The 22,077-nt window shown below is 40.8% G+C and overlaps 1 protein-coding gene across 2 annotated transcripts in view; it reads right to left on the bottom strand.

Annotated features, from left to right (window-relative positions):
* Window positions 1-22,077, bottom strand: part of PLCB1 (phospholipase C beta 1) — a 418,396-nt gene that overhangs the window by 303,350 nt on the left and 92,969 nt on the right. For both annotated transcript variants that reach the window (XM_049800910.1, XM_049800911.1), the window contains exon 3: window positions 2,323-2,391. In XM_049800910.1, the coding sequence (XP_049656867.1) occupies window positions 2,323-2,391 (69 nt within the window). The remainder of the gene's footprint in view (window positions 1-2,322; window positions 2,392-22,077) is intronic.

The raw sequence follows: 22,077 nt of genomic DNA, 5'->3' as shown, positions 1-22,077 counted from the left end.
GATGAAATCCACTGTTGTAATTCTGAAAATAGATTGTAAAATTTTCACAGACTGGCCAAAGTCCCCTAATGCAGTATAAAAATTGTCCAAGACTACTGGCAGAGGGAGGGGCGGCAGGGGAACAAAAAGAAAATCACCTAAATCTCTTGTTTTACAGTGAAAGCTGCATCAATGCACAACAGCATGCTATCCTGTCTGCCTGGCAAGGCTACTACAGGAGGCAAGCTCCAAAGTCAATGATGATCCCACCAAATCATGGGAGATTAACTTCTGGTATAGCTAATAAACCTACGTTAAGTGGTACCACGGCAGTAAGAAGTATTTGTTGCTGAGGCAGCTAAACTCCATTCCATGTGTGCAGCTTATACCATAGGCTGTATTACACGCAGGGCAAGGGGCTCCGCAGGTACCAGGGAACCACACGAGAGCCATTCTGCCAGATACAGCTCAGAGTCATCATCACAACATAATCACAACGTGCATCACACTTTTACCATGCAACGAGCAGATTGTGAATGACTTCTTTGCACACTACATGAGGGAAGCTTGCTTTCCAACACAGGAACTACCCCTAACCATGGTTCATTATTTTTGCTCACCTGAGAGCAAGCGTTGCTCCCACCTGGAAGTAGAGCTGTGGAAAAGAGCCTCTGAAAAGCTGGGAACTTTGACAAGTATCACGCATACGTGGTGCTGCTCTCTTAAGCCAATATACCATGGTTTTTACTAGAAACCTCCAAGCAATCACAAGCTGCTGCTGCTTGGCTTAGAGCCAAGCCTTCCCGCTGCTATATGAGTTTTAGATCTTCTGTGGATGTGACACAAACAGGGCTTCTGCAACATTCGCTCACCTGCAGTCAACACCTCTTTGCTCAGCCCCACAACGTGGATCAAAGCAAAACCCACATGACTGGCCCCAAAATGAGCGTTTTGTTTCACACCATTTGCAAGATCCTATCAACAGCCAACCCAGGTGCTGTTTTCATTCTGCCCACACACAAATCAATGACAAAAAGCAAACTCATTCACACAGGTGGTGCATTTCACCACCCTAAAAGTCAGGATTTTCTCATACCCTTCATTTAATGCCACTGCTGTCAAATGTGTAACATGTTGTACCGAAAACAGCCTTTATGTAACCTAATAAATAAAAGTCACCAAGGCAATAGCTATGCATAAATTTTAGCTAAAAACATTTTGTTAGAAGAACATGAATGTCCTCTGTAAAGCAGCTAGCATTTTAAAATAATGTTCTAGACATTGTTAATACTTTATTGCTATTCATCATAGAACCATTAATCATGGTGAACTCATTTGGTATTAATGTGGATGTCATAAAGTACTTCTGTTGCATTTCAATTATAACTCAGCCTTTAAAACGCTGCCAGCAGTACATGGAAAGCTTTGAAAACCAAATTTGAATAGTCTGTTCAGAGATAAATGCAATCACATTCTGACACAGAGAAGCAATCTTTTCCATTTCTAATGCCTACCCTCAAGAGGCTGAGGAGCCCGTGGGGCTGTGGCCTGACCCAGGGCTGGATGTAAGGAAGAGGGAGCCCAGCGGGAGGCTCCGCGGAAGCCACGGCCATCCAGACCTAGCCATTTTCCTCCCCCAAGATGAGGGTAGGAGAAGCATTCCTTTGGGCTGCTTCAATGCCACCGGTTCAACCGCAGCTAAGCAGCAGCAAGGCCAGCCATACTTTCAGGCCCCTAGGGAGATCTCCTTTCTTCCTATCATTCCTGTGATTCCCCGAGGCACTATCTTGCTTCCAGAGCTGAGTGTTTCAGCTTTTTCTCTGATGTGTAGTGTCTGCCCAAACAAAAACACCAGAGAGACCATATATCTACAACCTACTGTCTTTAGAGACAGCAAAGGAGTATGCAATATATCAGAGCGGACCTAAGGGAGCTGATATGCTGACCTCTCTGATGACAGTTTAAAAAAAAAAAAAACCAACAAAACAAAACCTCTTTCTGGCCTCAAGAGGCACTGAAAGAGGAAAACAGGCAGCATAAAATGCAACATGGAGCTAAACAACTATCAGCTCCTTGCCATCAGGGAAGTCAGGAACTTCTGTAAGGTTACCTTGACAAACCAGGATTTTTGTTCCCTCACTGCCAGCAGAGCTTCCACCAGCATTTCATATAAAAAAATCAAATGACAACAGCTCAAGAATTGTAACACTTCTCATCAGAAAAGACAAAATACTTCTTATTAGCTATGGGAACTATTATTATTTAAAATTATTGCATATAATTCCCATTCTATTTTATCTAGGTCATCAATGTAACATGTAAGCACAGAGCAAAAATTCCTACCTTGGGAGCTCTGGCATGTTTTCCACATCTGGCATCTTTGACAAGGCTGATATCTAGCAGCTCAGTCTCCTAGAAGGAAAAATTGCAACACAGATAATTATTACATTAGTCAAAAAGGCTTGTTGTGTTAACAATGCCTCACTTCCCACATCAGTCAGGGGTTTGTCTGTTTGCAACGATGCCTGTCCAAACTGAAAACAGTTTCAATGAGTGCGCTGTTGCACTTAAGCTGTTTGAATAGTAATATGAAGACCTTAGACACATAAACTTGGTTTCCTTAAAAATGTGCGGTTCTCTTAAGATATATAGAATATATAGAAGCCATGAGTCAAGTTTATTTCCTTGATCATTAACTACCAGCTGCTGTGCTTTTTTTTCCTGTTTAATACAATTTAAGCATTTTGATGCTAGCCACAGTGTGAAAAGGGTGATGTTACAAACAGAAAACCCTGCCTCTGCAATAGAAAACCTACTTTATTATTGCCAGAACATTTTGAGAAGTGCACATAAAACCCAAGAAGTGTTATACCTAGAATGATAACAGGTTCCAACAATTTTAGTGACTACTGCTCGATAAAACCCATGTACTTTCATAGTTCATAATGTTATTCTCAAGTTGTGGGTTATACAACACATGCCATACTTGGAACAAAACTGGCACGTGATGACAGCTTCTGTTAGGCAAATTCCTGTCCTCCCCTATACAAATTTAACATGAAGACTCTCTTTTCACCGATAACCTCTTGGGTCTCCACCCTCCCTGCCGGTGCCTGGCAGCATGGGAAGGATGAGGGCTGAGCTGAGCCCATGGTGCCCTGGGTGAGGCTGCCAGTGCAAGCCCAGCGAGGTGCACCCATCCCTCTGGGATCAGCATGGAGCATTCACCTGTCCAAACACGCAGCAAATTACAACCTTCAGCCAACATCATTTTCCCCTATCTCATCCTGCAACAGGGCACTTTTGGATGTTGCCATGTTGGTTCCTTCTTGAATGCCTTAACATTTATGGGCAGGGAGTGTTTGGAAGGAGGAAGGATGCTGGAGACTGGAGCAGTGCGATTCCCAGCTGCTGGCTCCCTTGCAGGCACGCATACCCACACGGCAGTATTCTTGCTTTGACAGCAGCAACACCAACTGTCCTGTGAGACACAGCAAGAACATCTGACCTGATTTAGCATTACTTGACAATCTTAAAGCACATCTTAATACTGTCCACCTCAGTTACACTAGCATTTGGACTAACAGCCCATGTTAGCATGGCTCAATTACATACTAAATATAGTCTAAAAGTACTTCAGCAGGAGTGTGACCATGCTGCAATTAGAGCTACACCAGTTCAATGCATTTCAGCCTTCCAGTAGTAATTGCAAATACTGTGCAGAGAATTTGAAATCTCTGTGCCGGACACAGCCACAGCATTTTTTTTAATTCCAAGGAGAAAAGAAAAAAAAATAATTTTCTCATGGACTTGTTATTTTGCCATGGGTTACTTTGTATCCTTATTTCTTTTTCATTTTAAGGGACCCACTCCTCCACAACTCTTGTAGACCTTTGCTGGCTACTAAGACATAAGCTCTACCACCAAATTTTCATGTGACCTTTCATTCATCACATTCCCTTCTGTCCCCCATATCAATCCCAATTGCCTTCTGTTGTAGTGCCTGCTGAATTGGCATGAGCATTTTTGTCCCTCTTCATCTAGCCTGTTTAGGGGAAACTTGCACTTTTGAGATCTTTATTTTTTGCTCTTGCCTGAAAGAGGACAAGGGTATAAAAAACTGCAGGGATTAGAAAGAAGTACAGGCGGGATTGTAAAAGGTGGTCTTTTTGTAAACTTCCCTAGGAAATAACCCAAACTACACTAATACACAAGGCATATGGACACAAGCACTCTTCTGACCACGCTGCAGCCTCTCACGTGGACTGCTGATTGCTGTGCATAAAAGCTTGTCTACAGCTGCCCCTGTTCCAACTCAGGAGCACCTGATGGTTTATAAACCCAATGTTCAGGTCCAGTTTGAAGCTGATCTTGCTTCCAGATCTAAACTACACTGACCCTTATCCTGCCCAGCACAAGCACAACTGACATCAGGAGTTAGGGCAAAGTTCAATACTCTGAGTGCAGAAAAGCCCTTAATGCACCAAAGTCTTGGTAATTTCTCACTATTTGATAAGACAACTGCATAAGGAATATCTCAAAATTGCATAGGACAGAAAGCACTAGCTCTCTATCTCCCAACATGACTGGTCTCCAGGCCTGGATGGGTTCTGGTCCTCACCAAAAGGAAATTATTACAATGGTAAAAAAAGAATACTGATTTTTACCAGCCACAGATCTGTCCCTGGGTTTTACAATAACATTCCCACATTCATATCATTCCTCTCTCAGTGGAATTTCTGTCTCGAGTCCCAGCGATGATGAAGTAGTGCAAATACGTCTCCATGTATTTTACTTCTTCTGAAATCTAGTCCATGTCACATTTGCATCTCAAAATGCAGCATGATACTCCTAGTGCTTGTGGAGATGCTACAAATTATTTTTCAATTAAAACAGAATTTGTTCCCCCTCGCTTTTCTTTTAAAGAAGTGGTGGGAGAAGACAATGACTCTGTTACTCTCTCAAGTTGTTTCTGTGAAACATGACAGTGCCAATTACATCATGTTACCACCTGGGATATACCAGTAGAAGGCAAACTCCATGCTCAACACGGGGCGGGGGGGGGAGTAATCAGAGAGAAAAAAGCCAAAGAAGCACTATGAAACAGCTATGTATGCAGGTATTGCAGCAGGTGCAACTTCAAATAAAACAGGAAAATGGCACACTGGAGGGCTTATCTTTTGAGTCAATGCACGCAGCCATTTAGATACTGGCAGAAGTGAAAATAATGAAACATGGCAGAGCTACATTTGGGTTTATCACACTCAGAGCAAGAACTAAGGTGGGAAACAGAAGAGTCACGACATAATTACGGGGAGAAGGAAACCAGACAACACCATGCAAAAGGCAAGAAACTGGAAAGAAAAACAGGGCTGAAAGCCAGCATATTCTGTGAACATCAAGCAAAGGAAAGCCAAGACAGGGCAGAGACAGGCTGAAAGTCCATCAGCAGAAACGCACAGAGCAATGTGCAGAGCGGAGCATGGAGAGGACGGCGCTTCAGATCTATGGACGATGCACTCAGCAAGGGCGGATGTGCCCAGATTTGCTGTTATCGGACAAGAACATGGCCTTCGGGTTGAGAGGCCAGGGGTTATATACACAACAAATGATACTCACACCCTGAAGCAGTCTCCAGCCCACTGTGAAACATTCCACAGAAGCTACAGGCACATGTAGAGCATGTAAAAATAAGATTTTGCTGAATAAAAGGACTGACAAGCACTACAGACAAAGGCTTTAGCAGCAAACACAAGAGAAATATAAGATGCTGAAGAAAAATGGATCTTAAACAAAGATGCTGAGCCACACACAGAGTGAATTTCAGAAGTTTTTTTAGTTGGATTGGTCTGGCGTTTTAGCTTTTTTTAATAAAAAAAAACCCAGCAAACAGAATTAATCATTTATACACTTAGAAAAGTGCAACTAGACCTCCCATAACACAAACATAAAAAGACCCTTTTAAATGGAATAACACACATTAGAAAGAGACACAGAAAAGGAAAAGGCAATGACCAGCACCCCCAAGGACAGTAAAAGGAACCTGAACAACCTTGCTCGGGTCTGCACCCTCCTGGATGGACGAGGATGAGGAGGAATACGGTTGTTTCGGAGTTTTGACTACTACTTTCAAGCCGCTTGCGTGCCACCAAGCCACTTGCAGAAAATGTGATAGCCTGAGGACCTAAGACCTAGCAAGGACAGTCTAAGAAGAATAGGGGAAGAGTGGAGTTTTGTGGGGCTACTTTGACAAGACCAGCTGGCATGGCTGTAGGAAAGGTTGACCCCCTAAACATTCATCTTGTGGCCTTGCTGCACTGCTACCTCGCTGACGCAGAAAGACGGTTTTATAATCCTATCCCTATAATCCTTTATATCTCTATTTGACAAGACCACTTAATTTGTGGGGGTTCTCTCCTAGGCGATAATTACAGAAGCCATGGGAAAATAAAGTCCAAAGTCTCAACCACCATCAGGTATCAGAAAGGAATGGTCCAGCTTCCAGAAGTACACTTGATATGTATGTTCAGGTCTGCAGAAGCAATACCCCGATAGGTACTGTAGCCTATGCTCTAAATTAAGTAGACGAGAGCAGGATACACATCCACGAAGTGCCTCTGCAGGCAGCATTCAGCAGGGCTTGGATAAATCAGAATTCATAATGTGCCATTTCTTAGAAGTTCTTTGGTTCAAAAATACCAAACCTCCTGGAATTCCCTGACCCCTGGGCACTTGCTTTCATCTTTCAAACAACTAATTAAGAGGACAGAGAGCAACTTCCTCACAAATGAGAAAAAAAGACAATTTCCTATCTCTCTACTGCAAAACATGGGCAGACTTTTGTAAAGGGAAAATACACTTAAATACTGGACAGAAAAATACCCCATTTCCTGTGCAGCAAAACAGCCCAAGCCCTCCTCTGCTTAAATCAACAGGAGTTTTGCTGCTGACTTCCTCCATGCAGGCTTGGAAACGGCACTCTGCTGCATGAGGCACAAAAGCCATAGCAACCGGAGAAAGGAAAAAAAAAAAAAAAAAAAGAAAAAAAAAAAGAAAACCAAACACAAAAACCACCAAACAAAAACCTCTGCAAGTCCAACTTTTCCCTGCTTAGAGACCTTCAGTCATTGCTGTTAGGACTTATTAATCTTGCAATAGAGTAACATCTCCTAATGCAAGAGGTAGATCGCTCCAGTAATTTATAATACAGAAATTCCAGAGAATTGAATTATTAATCCTACCATGTTTGTTTTCAATTAGCAGCTGAGACAGAGATGCATTCATATAGGGCTAGATTGTGCAATCTCACTGTTATGGGTGAGCACACACTCACAAAAGCAATGAATTGTGCAACCCTCAGTGACTGCTTGAGCACTTATAATTAGGCCCGTCTGAATTTAATATAGTAACACCAATTTATACCAGCTGAGGATGTGGCTCACTCCAATTTTAAACTGCCCCAAACGATGCCAAGTGAATCACAGTGTCTTGGGAACTTGCTTGTGACGTAACCCCAGCTACAAAGCAGGATTCCTCATCGATCCCACTGGGGAGCTCTGCTGAAGAGCCATTGGCAGCACGGGAGGCTGAGAATGGGATCAAGTGTCCTACAGAATTTCACAAAAACTATGTCAAGGAGACATAGCAGAAGTGGGTGTGCATTACAACAGCTGCATGGGTTAGTTGGTCCCAATATCTAATTACTTATATGCCTAACAAAAGGTTCTGAATACTCACTGTGGCTGAGTTGTCTTGCATTGCTCTGACCTGTGTTTGTTCAACCTCAATTTCCACATCCCTTCTGGTCAGATGTTCTTTTTTCCCATTGTACGAAGTGTTGGTGCATGCTGCAGGCAACTGTGGAGCACAGCTCTCACAGTCATATTGCTGTAGCCATTGCTGTTTAGGGATACGGTCGAACTGACGCACACCTAATTAAACTCATAAAACTAATTTTCCACTTAGCTTTGAAATCCGTTCCTTCTAGTTTCAAATCTGAAGAAGAAACTGCATGCCTGAAAGCTTAACTAACTCTTCTAAATATTACCAGTCCATCTAACAGAAGACACAACACTGCCTTCAAATTTTGTCTGATACAGTGCTAGCAAAATAAACTTTGAAAAACTAAGCCAGTTTTGTAAAGAAGCTCCATTTAGTGCTACTGGATGGCAACGTCTGGTGAAAGTTTTCAAAGGGAAAAGGCCATTTTGCAGAAACAAACTTCAAATGGAGACTTAAACAACATCTTCTATTGGGAATAGTTAATTATAATGAAATGTTTCTTTAACATTGAGAGACTCCATTTTATCATTTTCTGAACATGAAAGCATTGAATATTTCTTGAAGCAAAAAATTCATGCAGTTCTGAGTTACTTTTATTTTTATTCTACATTAAAAAAATGTTATTTAAAATAAAACCACGAGTGAATCTGATCGGGAACAATTACAAGTTATGCTAAAGAACTATCTGGCCCTATAGATGCAGAGTAAATGTGTATGCAAACACAGTAATTTACAACAATTTATAGAATACACTTCATTCAGGTTTCAGAGATTTTGACAGTGTCCTGATCAATCAGCCACACTCAGATTAATTCCAGGACTGAAATTCTCTGCAGTGAGAGTGAACATTTAGTGCCAATTTAGAAAGGATGCTTCCATAGGTAGGTGATGTCATATATAATCCCCTATTAAAAACATATCTATTTTTCCCCATTATCATTAAGAATAAACTGAATGAAACACAGCGATTTGTCTCCTCATCCCAAAGGCAAACTGTGGAGGACGGGTGAGGCTGATTTAACAGAAACCTCTATCGACGGCTACAAGAAGAAATAGCAAGGCTGTCAATGACATTAATTGGAGCTGAGCTAAGGTAAGCGCTGTGTTTCCCTGAAAGTCCTGTTATATAATTCATAAGCTGCATCCCACTAGAGAGAGCCAGTCCCTGAAGAAACTGTCTCCATGCTTGCTCCTGGCAGCACACAATTCAATTATCAGGCATCAAAATCATCAGCTGTGTCAATAAGCAAGCAGCACAGTAGCACGTACACCCTGGAGTCAGTGATAAAACTCTGACAATAGCAAAGTTTTTACCTGCATAAAGTTGTTCTTCACAAGTTCAAAATATTTTATTACCTTCCCACCTACTCTTTTTAACAAGCTGTTGAAAACGATTATATTAATGCTGTAGCTTTCCAGCGTGCCCAAAACAACCAGACCTCTTCTAGCTCCTTGCAGGTGATACTCTCCTCACAGAGGTTATGAAGAAGCAATTGCAAGGCATTCAAATAATGGAACAAGTACTCTGGTTAAACTGAATACATATGTCTAGATTAGCCATTGGCTTCCCAAAGGGTTATTAAAACTTTTTGTGTGTTCCAACTTGGTTAAAGCGATTCCTGAATTCTCTGCATTCTAAACTTCTATTTCAAAATCCAAAGCCCAAAACAAATCCACTATCCTGGCACTCAAAATGAAAAAAAACAGCGAGAGGCACAGCTACTCCTGAGGGGCATGAGAGACAGAAAACACTCTGCTGCCCTCACTACTTCACTCAAAATCACTTATTTTCAAGCTCTTCCTTTCTGGCCAATAAACGCTGGCAGAAAATCACCACAGCCCCATCCACTTCAGGCCTGTTCAGAGCATGAGGCTGGGCATATTCCACCATACGCAAAGGGGAAGTTCAACTTCTGGACCTTTCTCTCTTGAGTATCATTTTAAGTGGGGAGCTGTTTGTCATCATCAGCGCTGTATTTCCCCCCAGAGCTGGTAGAGGTGCTCTGCCATTTCTTCTGCTACCTATGGTGCTAAGAGGCATCCCCTACGGCAAGGAGTGATGGAGATGGAAGGAAGAAATGTAGATGCGCTTCTCTTACAGAGTGCAGCAGCTTGGCCAGCAAGAAGGGATGGTTTTAAAAACAGTGCTTTGGCCACACAAGCGCCTTAGGTCTGGACTAGCATTTCTGACCAAATAGTCCAGGCAGACACATGCCCTGTTTACAACTCATGGCATTCAGCCCCAATTCATTCAGGCAACTGAATGGTTAAGGTTAGTGCTTCATCCAATTCAGAGTACAGCTTTGACTCCCACCACCCCACCTGCCCAGTGAGTTCCCAGCCAGCCCTCTCCAGAGAAGCTCCTTGGCTTGCTTCCTCAGCCTCTCCTGTTCTGCTTTCTGCAACAAAATAAACATGGTTCGTTAGACAAGGAGGAAAGTGATGCACTTGGGGCCCCATTACACCTGGCTCCCCAGGTGGCTATCCCAGCACTCTTGGTTAAAGCACCTGGTGAGGTGACCACAACTACAATCAACTCTAACTGCATGGTGGGATAATCTTCTCCAAGCAAACAGTTTCAAGGGGTTTGGTATCAGAGGGAATGGACATTTTTCAAAAATCACTTGAACAGACTGACTTCTTACAACGCAAAATGAATTAACTGCAAATTTGAACCTGAGCTAAGCGTCATCTGGGTGGTCATTAACTGTTCTTAACTCAAAAAGAGTTGGAGGACCTCAGCACCTGCAAGGCAAGAACTAGTATTTATAATTTGACTCAAATGCTCTGGGAATGAGCTCCAAATACTTTGCAAAGTTTCTCTGCTTGCACATTCTTCTTGAAGTGCCAAGTTACATGACATCCCTACTGAAAGGCCCTTATAGCAAGCGGTCCTACAGAAGAGTAAGCCACAAACTGAAAAGTTTTTGCTATCTTAATAAAGCTCAGTCTCTCCAATGCATCCCTGGAGACATAAGAACAGCAACATTTTTCTAGTAGAGGGAAAATAGTCTGCAGTTTATGTGAAGCACTGGGCTATTAGGGAAAAAAAAAAAATGGGAAGGAATTTTCATGCTAAGTACCCTTTTAATAATGGAAGCAAAACAAGTTTCTGCACCTATGCATATAGTTCTTTGCTGCTTCATTAAGGAAAATTTCATTTACTTGGATTTACAGACACTGTGGCTAAGCAGTCTAGAAACTGGTGCATAGATTTCGCAACACAAGTCTTAGTGCAAAGAAATAGTTGGGAAGAAGAAGAACAGGCAGATGAAAAGATTTGCTACCTGCCTTCCATCACAGCAAACTGACCGGCACAAATAGGTGAAGGACACACCAAAGAGTCAGTGTGTTATGATCAGCAATCATCTCAGATTTTAAAAGTAATGCACTGGAAAAATAAAAAAAATCCATAACAACAGGTAAGACTTTAGTCTGCCCCCTCTTCATCCACATCTGAAGCTACAGTTCTAGTCCAAAGTCACCACTGCTTGACTGGGTATAAGCTCAGCTTAGTATATAAAAGTAATTACTTCCCCTGTTAGTCAGAGTATCAGTATATACTCCACAAAGCCAAGCCACCATCCTTAATCTTACAGCCTAAATACACAAGACAATCAGTGGACAAAACGAGATACAGGTATGTAAAGTAATCTAGCAGAACAAAGGAAATCTGTGGCAATGCTGGAGATGTATCTTCGTATCTTAGTAGCACACCCATTAGCGTGCAGTCTCCTTGCCACGCTGCTGCCTTTGCATCGGACTCTTAACTACTGGTGCTCTACCTTTCCAGGAAAGGCAGCATACCCTGGAGAGTCAGAGTTGGATACAAGCTTGTTACACTAGAGTTAGGAGCTTTACAACAACAGGAACCTGATGTTTTTTAGAGAAATCCGTGCACAGACAAATCTGGTTATAAGCAATGTGTCATAAACCAAGTGAGAAATCATTCCCCGGCAGAGCTAGAAACAGGTCCCTGCTCATTTAGTTTCCCAATTTGAGCATGCTCCCTCCCGTGACCAGTCAGCTGTGGACAAGCTGTATGGTTGCTTTCTTGTTTTAAACGTTTCAAGGAGCTCATCCGAGACTCCTTCAGAAGCTGCATCCCACCGCGCTACGCTGCGACACAACGGGAAATCCCACAGCAACAGGAGCTTGTCTCAAGTTCAGGGCAATACAAGCACACCCGTGGCTCAAAAGTTTCTCATCTACACAACTTTGTTTTCTAGCAGCTGGCAGTGGGAGTTGCACGGGTACAAGCACCTCAAACGTAGCAGTTGGAGTTGGTTTGGTTCTGCTAAAATTGCCCTCGTGGAGCTGCTCATCCCACTCACGCTACTGGGTAGCAAACAGGAGGAAAAGGAGAACTGATGAGGTCCGGCCATATTAAAAAAAGAAAAGAAGCTGGGGGAGGACCTGCTTCAAAAGAAAATACAAAGCATATTGTAGGCAGCCTTCATAAAGGCTTTTATTCACATAAGTGAGAATACCCTGGCAATTTTTAGCTTCAGAGTAGCAAGGAAAAGTACAGTGAATTGAAATTTTAAGCAGCAGATGAAAAAAGCAGTATTTCTATTAAGAAACTTCTCTTTCTGTACCAAAAGTCATAATCATGTGTGCTTATGACGATTAAACACCTTCCCAGAAAGAGCCATATCATATTTTGGGGGTGATGTTCTTGTGCTGCTATTTCATGCTAACAAGGGATCACAGACTGCATAGACCACTATTATGGTTTTTCTTTTGAAGCAAGTAAGGTGGCATTACTTTCAGCAGAGTGCCCCAAATACTGAACGGCTGGAGCAGAGACTTTCATCTCAGGTGGAAGAGCCACTGTACAACTCCTGCCTACTGCCCTGGCCCACCCTGCCACTGCACCTGACATTGCAGCTCCTCCTCAGGCAAATCTCCTGGCAATCAACAGAAGATTTTTCCAAGAGTGAACAAGATCAAGTCCTTTGAATTTCTTCTCTAAAAGTCCTTTTCTAGTCACACAGCCTAAATTCGATGCACTTAAAAGAATATCAACACATTTATGGCTCTGATTATATGATTTTAGAAAAGACTTCAGCAGGTGAGGGTGTTTTTGGCAGAACTATACTGTTCTGGAATGGTTTTCTTTCTGACTGGTTGATTTTTGTAGAGGGGTTTGCAGACAGCACATTTAATTCATGTCAACAGCCCAAAGCTTTTGGCTTCTTTATATTAAAACAATAAATACTTTTTACATATCTAAATTTAACAAAATTGAGAGATTAGGATCTTGGAGTTGCTCTGCTCCCTGCATAATGCAAGAAGTTTTAAGGTTAAGGCTCAACATAGTAATACGTGCCCTACTTACACGCCTGTGACTTCCGTGGTTGGATAAGGTAAAAGGATAATCAACTGAAAACTGTACAGAAGCAGAATGTATATTCCTGCCAACTTCTCTAGCTAAGGCCCTGGCATGTGTTAGTTAACTGGAAAATCCACAGTCCAGGCACACTTCCAACTGGAGACTCCCGCTACAACACGACACTTAAGCATTAATGACAATAGCTGAAAACTCACAAAATCGACCCTTGTAAATAAAGGCATTTCATGCTTTTAGGGTCCAAGGTCTGGTTTCTGAGATGTATTTAAAGCTGAAACTGCACTAAAAGACATGTTGTCAAGATTTCTCCCCAAGACAAAAAAATCTCTTGGGATCAGTTATTTTGCTAACCTATCTGTTATTACAAGGTGAAGCTTTCTCAACAGATTTTTTAAATAAATCATCCTGGTCTTACCCCTAATCTGTACCAGACCTGGAGACTGAAGAAAACCTAAATATCTACATTTTAGAAAATGGAAAGGAGGGGAAATGACCCCAGAAGCTGCAGGCACATTAGTCTGATAGGCAAAGCTTTAGATCAGATGATGAAAGGAATATAATAATGTGACTGTAAAACAACAAAAAAATAAGAGGCCACATGAGCTTGCCAGCCAGATCATATCTAAGCAAGCTGATAATTTTTTTTCTTGGCATAGGAAGCTCTGAAGATCTTCTCTGCCTGAATTTTGATTAATTATATGAGCCAGAATTGACACATCATCATGAAAAACTCTGGTCACCAGTACTCAGAGTTGAATTTAACTTGGAGGTATAGACACGGTTTCAAAAGCAATCACAGAACTGGGAGTATGCTCTTACTAGAGAAGACTAAAAGAGCTTGGCTTCCACAGAACAGCAAAAGGAAGGCTAAGAGGGGTATGATTATTGTCTATACATATATGCATTGTATAATCAGTTGAGAGGAAGAGGAGCTATTCAATCTAGAAAGAAATAAGAACTGAGCTATATAGATTCTAATAAGTATGGGCAAAATTAGGAATATTTTCCTTTAGATACTGAAAGCAAAAATAACTTTTAAAATGGAGTTTGACATGTTTCTGAATATGAAAATAATACATACACTAAACAATATCCAAAAACATAGAACTAACACAGAAGATCTTTTTCTATAGTATAGACCTAAAGGAATCGTATTTATTTACACCTAAATCCTTGACCTCCCACTATTCCAATCACCATACAGCTTTCTCTATAAAGTTACCATGGCACAGGTAAGTGAATAATTCGTTAAATACTAATTTGTAAGTGGCTTATTTTGTAGGTCTTGATACTCCCAACAATTTCAGTGGAGGTTTATCCCGAAGAAGATTTATACTTCCAGGCTCTTTACGTGAACATCCAAAAAAAGCAGAAGTTGCACACACGCACAAAGAAAAGCTTTTCCCGGCCAGATCCAAGACAATTGGCTCCTCTCAAGGAGGATGAAGTACACAAACAGTATCAGGGAAGATGTCCAAGTACAGCCAAACAGATGAGAAACACTTCAGGTGAGTGCACAACATCAGCATAAGAAAGCATCAGTTTGTCCTAAGACAAATCATATTTCGCTTCTTCAAATGTACATAGTTCCTAGTGCAGTAACTCAGCAGCAGCTCTCAATGGCCACATCCTTCTCCCTGTGCTGCACCACCAGACAAACGATTCTCCTTGTTGGAGGACGCTCAGCCCATCCTCCTGCAGCCCATTTCACTTCACCTGCTGTTGCCATATTTTAATTTCCCTTATTACCTCCATTTGCTGCTTACCTTGTAAATATAAGTGAGTTTAGGACATAGTTGTTTGTTCGGTATTTATTAAGGAATTAATTAGAGGGGAGTAAGAATTTCTTGCTAATTTGTTTTGTACAAGCTGTAATCATTATTATTTTTCATGCATGCTCCCAGGGTTTATGGATAAGTGCATTTTAAAAATCAAAGGAAAAAAAAAAAAAGAGAGAGAGAGAGAGAGAATCCCCAGATCAGAATCAGTGGGTGAATCTCTAAAGATTTAATTTACATTCATCTACTATTAATCTGAATGCATAATATTCTTCATTATTATTTTATAAATCTCTAGAAAGATCTGGGAAATTATTTTTATTAAGGTATTTGCATGTGCATGCCTCAAATTCTTCTAGTCTTGGGCAGCTGTACTTGATATGGGATTTACACTGAATGAGGAAATACAGGTCATTCTGCAAACACAACAGAGATAAAGTCAATGGCAACTTGTTGGAAGACCTTGAATTCTTGCCAAGCCACATCTCCCAAAATATTTTGCCCTACACCACACTCAAGCTTCAATTATCAGCTACTCTTTCCTGCAGGAGCCAGCTGCTCTAAGCATGGAAGGCACACACACAAAATGTAACCAATTCATCATGCAGCAAAAGACTTGGTGACACTTAGATGTAAGATTAACTCTTCTTATGTTCAATCAAACTGAAGAATGCACTTTTCTTAATAGGGACTCACTTCAGCCTACACCTTAAGTGTGCTAATGGTTGTGTTCAGCATTACACTCAGTCATGCCAAAACACAGTTGCAATTTTGCATTTCATTGCCTCAATCTAACAGTTGGGGGGTTGTTACAAGGTGGGGTTTTTTTTTTTGCTATCTGTGTCTTGTCTCCATTTGTTGACAGCACAGACACAAAAAAAAGAAAAAAAAAAAAGACATTTCTCTCTTCTATCAGGGCACTCTACTCTTTCCTGTTTATATTCTGTTCCAGTATGAGGAGTTACATGCAAAGCAGCAAAGCAGCAAACCCAAGGTTAGCCCTGTTGTCCAATGATGTTTCCTTATTTAGCAGTTAGTTTTACTGCAATCTTCTGGTCTCTCCCTCTCAAATGTTCTCAGATCTGTTCTCTGGAGCATAGTTATTCTAAGTACCTTTCCTCCAGCAGCAGCATGCTAATACTTCTTGGCTTTTCAAAAGAAGATTTGTCTTCTTGAAGCTGACCGAAACACATCTTGGAGATCAAGTATCAAAGGGCTCAATCCTGACAGGGTACTGCAACAGAAGATAAGGACCCAAATACTTTGTGGATCCCCACAGCTGAGATACCCACGCCTCTAAGATGTACAACACAACACCACAATCTCTGCATTCTGGAAACACCTTGAGGGCAGTTTCCACAGGCACAACCAACCTGCAACCCCGAAGGGCATTTAACACCCAGGCACACCGGTTTGAATCAGTTCATATTTCATATTATCAGAAAAACTGTATCACTGCATGCACTTGTCCAGTGCTCTCCGTTATACGAGCTGGATGTCAGCTCTGCATTTCTTTGGCAAACTTTAACCATTCAGCATGAAATAACCCTGCTGGATGATTGCCTGGGCTGGGGTGGGTTGGTTGTTTTTATTCTTAAAGTAGCAGCCAGAGTGATTTTACCAATTTCCTCAAATGAAGCTGCAATTTCTGAAATAAGGCACATCTCTCCGAAGGAGATGAGTGGGAGCCAAAATGGTTTGGAAAATATGCATGCTCTAAAATATTAACTACTTCTTGTATGTGTGAAGATTTAATGCCATCCTGCTTGGAGAAATACCTCTGGATTTTAACAGTCAAACAAGTTGTCTGTTTCTACCAGACCTGTGAAAATACAGCCAAGTTTGGACAACTAGAACATCAGAAAGTCTCAATTTGCACATAAGGAATACAAAAAATGGTGGAGAACATATGTTCATATAATTATGCTCAAAACGCATAAGGAAACTAAAATGAGGTTTATTCTAGCATTTTATAACTTCTAAGCGGTTAAGTTTGCAGCAGTTAAGCAATCTCTTAACAAGTATCTCATTTCTTTCTAAATAAAATCTCACATGTAATGAAATTATTGTTAAGAATCACGTGTAAGAATTAGCATGTCTTTCAAAGCAGGCTAGGCTGCCTCCAGAATAACACCAAGAAGTGCTATTAATGGGTAAAAGCATGCTAGTTAGAAGAAAAAAAAGCCTCACAGACTTAGAAAATGGATGCTTTTTCAGTAATTATGTGGATTGAGAAACAGCTATTTTTGTTGACATCTTCAAAGAAACTTTTAGACATATAGTAAGAAAACAGAGGAAAATCAGCAAGCACGGGGCGGGGGGGGTGTCCAGAAAAATGGTAGTTTGAAAACCAACAATGAAAACAAATCTATTTAGAAGAACAAAAAGAATGCCATTTGGGTAGAGTCTAGGGTTAGTGAAATCACCTACTGTGATTTTAATCCATGCACACATCAGATCAGGCGTTTTACTGATGAGGTTTTAATTGCAGCTTGGTCACCCTTGAAAATCCCTCCTATAACACATAGCTAGGCTGGCTGTGAATCAGGACAGTAGGGATGATGACACAAGATACTCAAAATTAGAAACTGTCTGACAGCTAAGCTTGTTAAAAGACTCATGGCAGGGGAGAGAGTGAATAAACAGGAACTTTTCAGAAGGTCATATCTGTATGTTTTGTGGTCAACTCTTGCAGCTTTATGATGACAATTGTGATATTTAGGGTTGTATTTGGTGATTTTTTTTAATTACTATTTGTAAATCCAAGCTCCTATATAAGAATTACAGGATTAAACATGGAGTGTGATGTGTAGAGGGACACACCAGATTTTAGGCACTTTTCTCCTGGCATTTATGTGTATCCAGTGAAAAATACTTTATCCAGTTAAACCAAGCAGACTCCCAGATTCTCATGATCTTTCCCCAGGTACTGATGAGCAAACTCTAGTAAGTACAGGCCACATTTCACCATGTTCCCCTATTTTTTGCAGGGTGTTTTCAATGAAACCACCGGTGGCAAATCCACAAAACTTCTCACAGAAGGATCAAGGGTGATCACAGTGAACATGTTTTACTTAAATGTGCACAAACCATGACACTGTCATTGGGTATGTGAAACAGCTGCATTCCAGTAACCCTGATTTTGGCCTCACTGGACCAGACCTGACGGTATTAGTCAATACAACTAAGGGAATCCAAGTCTATGCTGACACAGAAGAGTTTTTCCCATTATGTATAAAGTGTTAAGTAATCTTACTCACTTACTCAAGCCAAAGACTAATATTACAGAAGTTTGTGCAACTCTAAATTTCACTGCAGAGCTTTTGCAGAGCAATTAGCTAGCACAAAGCCAAACTTAAAAAAGACATTTTGGCCATGACTCTCTGATGGCACCAGCTGATATGCCCTAAACCCCAACTTAAAAAACTTCCTAACATAAACATGGCTCTTGCTGTCTTTTGATATTGTTCCCATGTACAAAGAGTTTTATGAGCTTTGCTATAAATGTAGCAATTCTCTTAAAAACAACCAAAAAAAAAGAGGGACTTGTGACCCTCTTTCTTTCACATTTTCTACATGTATTCCTGTTACAAAACTTGCCTCTTTTATAACAAAGAAAATCCTCCCCCCGCCCCCCCCCCCCCCCCAGATACATGATGTTATGATGTTGTAAAACTTTATACTCTTTTTTTCAGTCTGGATTATAATCTCCAGGATCTTCCAAATCTGACTCTAAACACTAAACTGGGAATTCACAGCTCTTGGACTGTGGGTATACAAAGATGTAATGGCATGCCAGTTTCCTTTCCTAAAGCAAATACAATTTTCCATTCACAAAAAACTTGCAGAAACAGCTTTAATTTTTCTGAAAAATCTGGCTTTCCATGTCAGTCCAGACCAGAATTTACCTTTTTCAATACAAAAAGGCCTCTTAAATTCCAGCAGTGTTTATCTGTTCTTTAAAATAAGTTTTTATTCACGTTGGTAGAGGCTTAATCTCTTTTAGTAGTCTCAGTATTTTCAAAGGGATTATTTACCACCTCAGTTAAAGGAGAACAGAATCATGTGGCCAACTAAAAAGATGAAGGAGCTAGGGTTTTCTATTAAACTTGAAATTACCCTCAAACTACAGTTGCAACTATCCTTATGGATAAACAAACTTTAGCCAATTATTGCAGCAGCAAACCAAATGAAGATACAGTATCAAACCAGATTAAACATGAGATTAATTTCTTGAACAAGTACATGCCCAAGATGGCAGAACTCTTCAGCAGTCTGTTTTACACAATCCAGCATATCCTTGTCATTACGGCCCTGCAGGAGAACTACAGATCATCAGGTGTTGAGAAAGCTCAAATGTTTAAAACCACAGAGCTGTTTTAGCAACAGTGAGAATGGTGTTCTAATTTTTTTTTTCATTATTTTCAATAATTTTTGTCATGAGTTTATCATCAAACTAATTTGTGCTTCAGAAAGATCGTATCAACATTGGAGTAGCATGTCTAACCTTCACCAAATAAATCAACCAATCTAGACTTTTATTGCCCCATATGTAATATCTACATTTGATCATCTCATAAATTATTGCTCACCTCTGATTCTCAGAAAATTCTGAATGCTCCATTATCAAGCAAAAGCCTAAATAATGTAGTATTATTATTCCATTGATGGTATATAGTTTCTACCTCTCCAAAATTCAGAGTTAAATAAAACTGCAGGCTGGGCATATCGACTCTGTTCATTTCAGAAATATTGGAGACATTTCTTTGTTTTTTCTATACTCACCATATAGGGACAGGAATCTGCACATCCTCTTTTCCCCTCACAATAAATCCCAAGGAAAGACAACAGCAACATAGAGAATATTTCTCAACATCCTCTATTGCCAGATTGATTTTGTTTCTGAAGGGGTTTCTTGCTCCATCAGAATCTAAGGCAAACTAAATGCCAGGCAGTATAAAGGAACAGGAAAGACTTGCTTCCTAAATGGATTTAAGAGGGAAACTGGAAATAGCCAGAGAATTGCCATTTACTTTGGCTACATAAATCCTTCTAGAGTTTCCCTGGAACACAGAAATCCTCCCCAGGACTGTCTTAGCATGTTTCTGCATTTGGCAGCTGCTGCAAAAAGGGTTTCATTACAGGACCAGATGCAGCAATTCCTCCCGAGCTATCCCATATAAAACATCAATGCATGCCCTGTACCTGAGCAGCACGTGCTGACGAGGGAAGCGCATCTCTAACGCTGCCATACCAAGCACACGCTAGTGACTGCACGCTTTGAGTGCCAGCACTATGCTCCTCAGTGCGCTACTGCTGGGACTCACCGTAATGTCCCAAACCTTTGGACAGCTTCCGAGGCTGTTAAAAGAAACGCAGCCCGCACCTTTCTCTGCTTATGAGTCTGGGAACAAACCATGCACTTGGTAATAAAATGTGTCCCGTGGGCCCCCAGAATCATCACTTCTCCCTTTATATGCGTATGTAGCAAGCCCCTGTTTCTCTTCTTTTCCAACCTCAAAACTGGATTGTTTCCAGAATGCTAAAGGTTATACAGACAGGAAAAAAAAAAGAAACCTTGTTTCTGATACCTGGTAGGAAAATAGATTTATTTCTAAGAATTATGGTAATAACTATCAGTCACCATAGGTTTTCATACATCTGCATTTATAGCTCCTTGAGCACAAGGAGATGGAAAAGAAAATCTGATTTTAATTTATTATGCCATTTCTATGGCTTTTATGGAAGACATTTTAACAATTGTGCATGCAGGTTAACATACGTCTCATATATTATGGAGTCAACATCCCACCCAATGTAAACCTCAAAGTTCAGCATGCCCTGAATTAAATGCTGTAATGACTTCTAAAGATGACAGTACAATCTGTAATGTCAATACCATACTGCAGTCCACGGTTATAATTTGTTAGGTCAATAATTAACCACAGTCTACTAAACTTAGTACTGGCTTCCTCAAAAGCACTAAAATAAATGTTTAAAAGGTTCCCAATAGCTTATTTATAGTTATCTATAATTAGCTCTGCAGCATCACAGAAGTACATCACAGAAATTATATATACAAATCAGACCACGATCTTCATTTCCACTTATTCTCCAAGGGCTGGCATAAACAATTGCAAAATCTCCTCTAGATCGTGCTATCCTTAATCCACACCACAGTCAGTGAGACTCCTTGATGTTTTGTTCTCCTTTGGCTACATCAAGAGTTTAAGCAGAAGCCAAAGGCAGACTTGTATCTAAGAAATAACAGGATAGCTACTCATTAGAAAACCTTCTGATTCCACCTTGTATTTCAGCCCCAGCAACCAGCTGAGAGAGGTCAGGTCTTTGGGCTGCAGTTGTCATGGAAAAGGACTGGCTCTGGGACCACACTGGGGTAAAGGGATACAAAGGGGAAAGCATCTCTATCCCAGCTACCACAGAATTTGAAAGAGATCCATCATGGAGAGGTCCTCTCCTTACTGCAGCTGCTTACTTTATTCAGGTTTAACCTTCCAGGCAACATACAAGCCCTGTTCGACAACAGTCAGTAAAACCAAAGTACTGATTTTCAGGAGAAGGATGAACAGCAAGCGCTGGCTTGGTAATCTATGTTACCTCACACTGTACTATTCAAAAAAAAATAAAAAATTACAGGCAACCAGGACTTCTATGGCATGCAGAAGTGCTGGCTGTGATCTGTGATGTTTGAATGCTTTCAAAAGCTTGTCACTACCTTTAGGATATAGATGAGCTCCATAAAGGGAAAAAAAGAAAAATTGAGGCGGGCGGGGGGGGGGGAAGCCTAGCTGGCAAATGTTGATGTACAGCAGCTCAAATTATACTGCATGCTGCTGAATTCCTTTTTTTTCATCTATATGCCTGGAACAATTGACCTAAGGCAAGACTTTTTTATCGCAACTTTTGGCAGATCCAGTCAATATCCATTATTTACAATTATGCTTTTGTGTGTGCGTGAGTGTTCCTGCTGCAGTATCTCTGTCTAATTGTCAAGTCCAGATTGGACTTCACCATATAATTATTCAAAGTTCATTTCGTAAGTGATGGAGATGCAAGATACAGAAGAAAAATAATACCAGTCAGTTTGAAATTAAATTCCTAACAGCACTTCTGCAACCCATCTCTCTAAGCAGAAAGCACATGGCAAGCTAGCACTAAAAAAAC

Source organism: Accipiter gentilis, chromosome 5 (genome assembly GCF_929443795.1).
Source record: "Accipiter gentilis chromosome 5, bAccGen1.1, whole genome shotgun sequence".
NCBI lineage: Eukaryota > Metazoa > Chordata > Aves > Accipitriformes > Accipitridae > Astur > Astur gentilis.
This window is presented reverse-complemented; position numbering and strand designations above follow the sequence as displayed.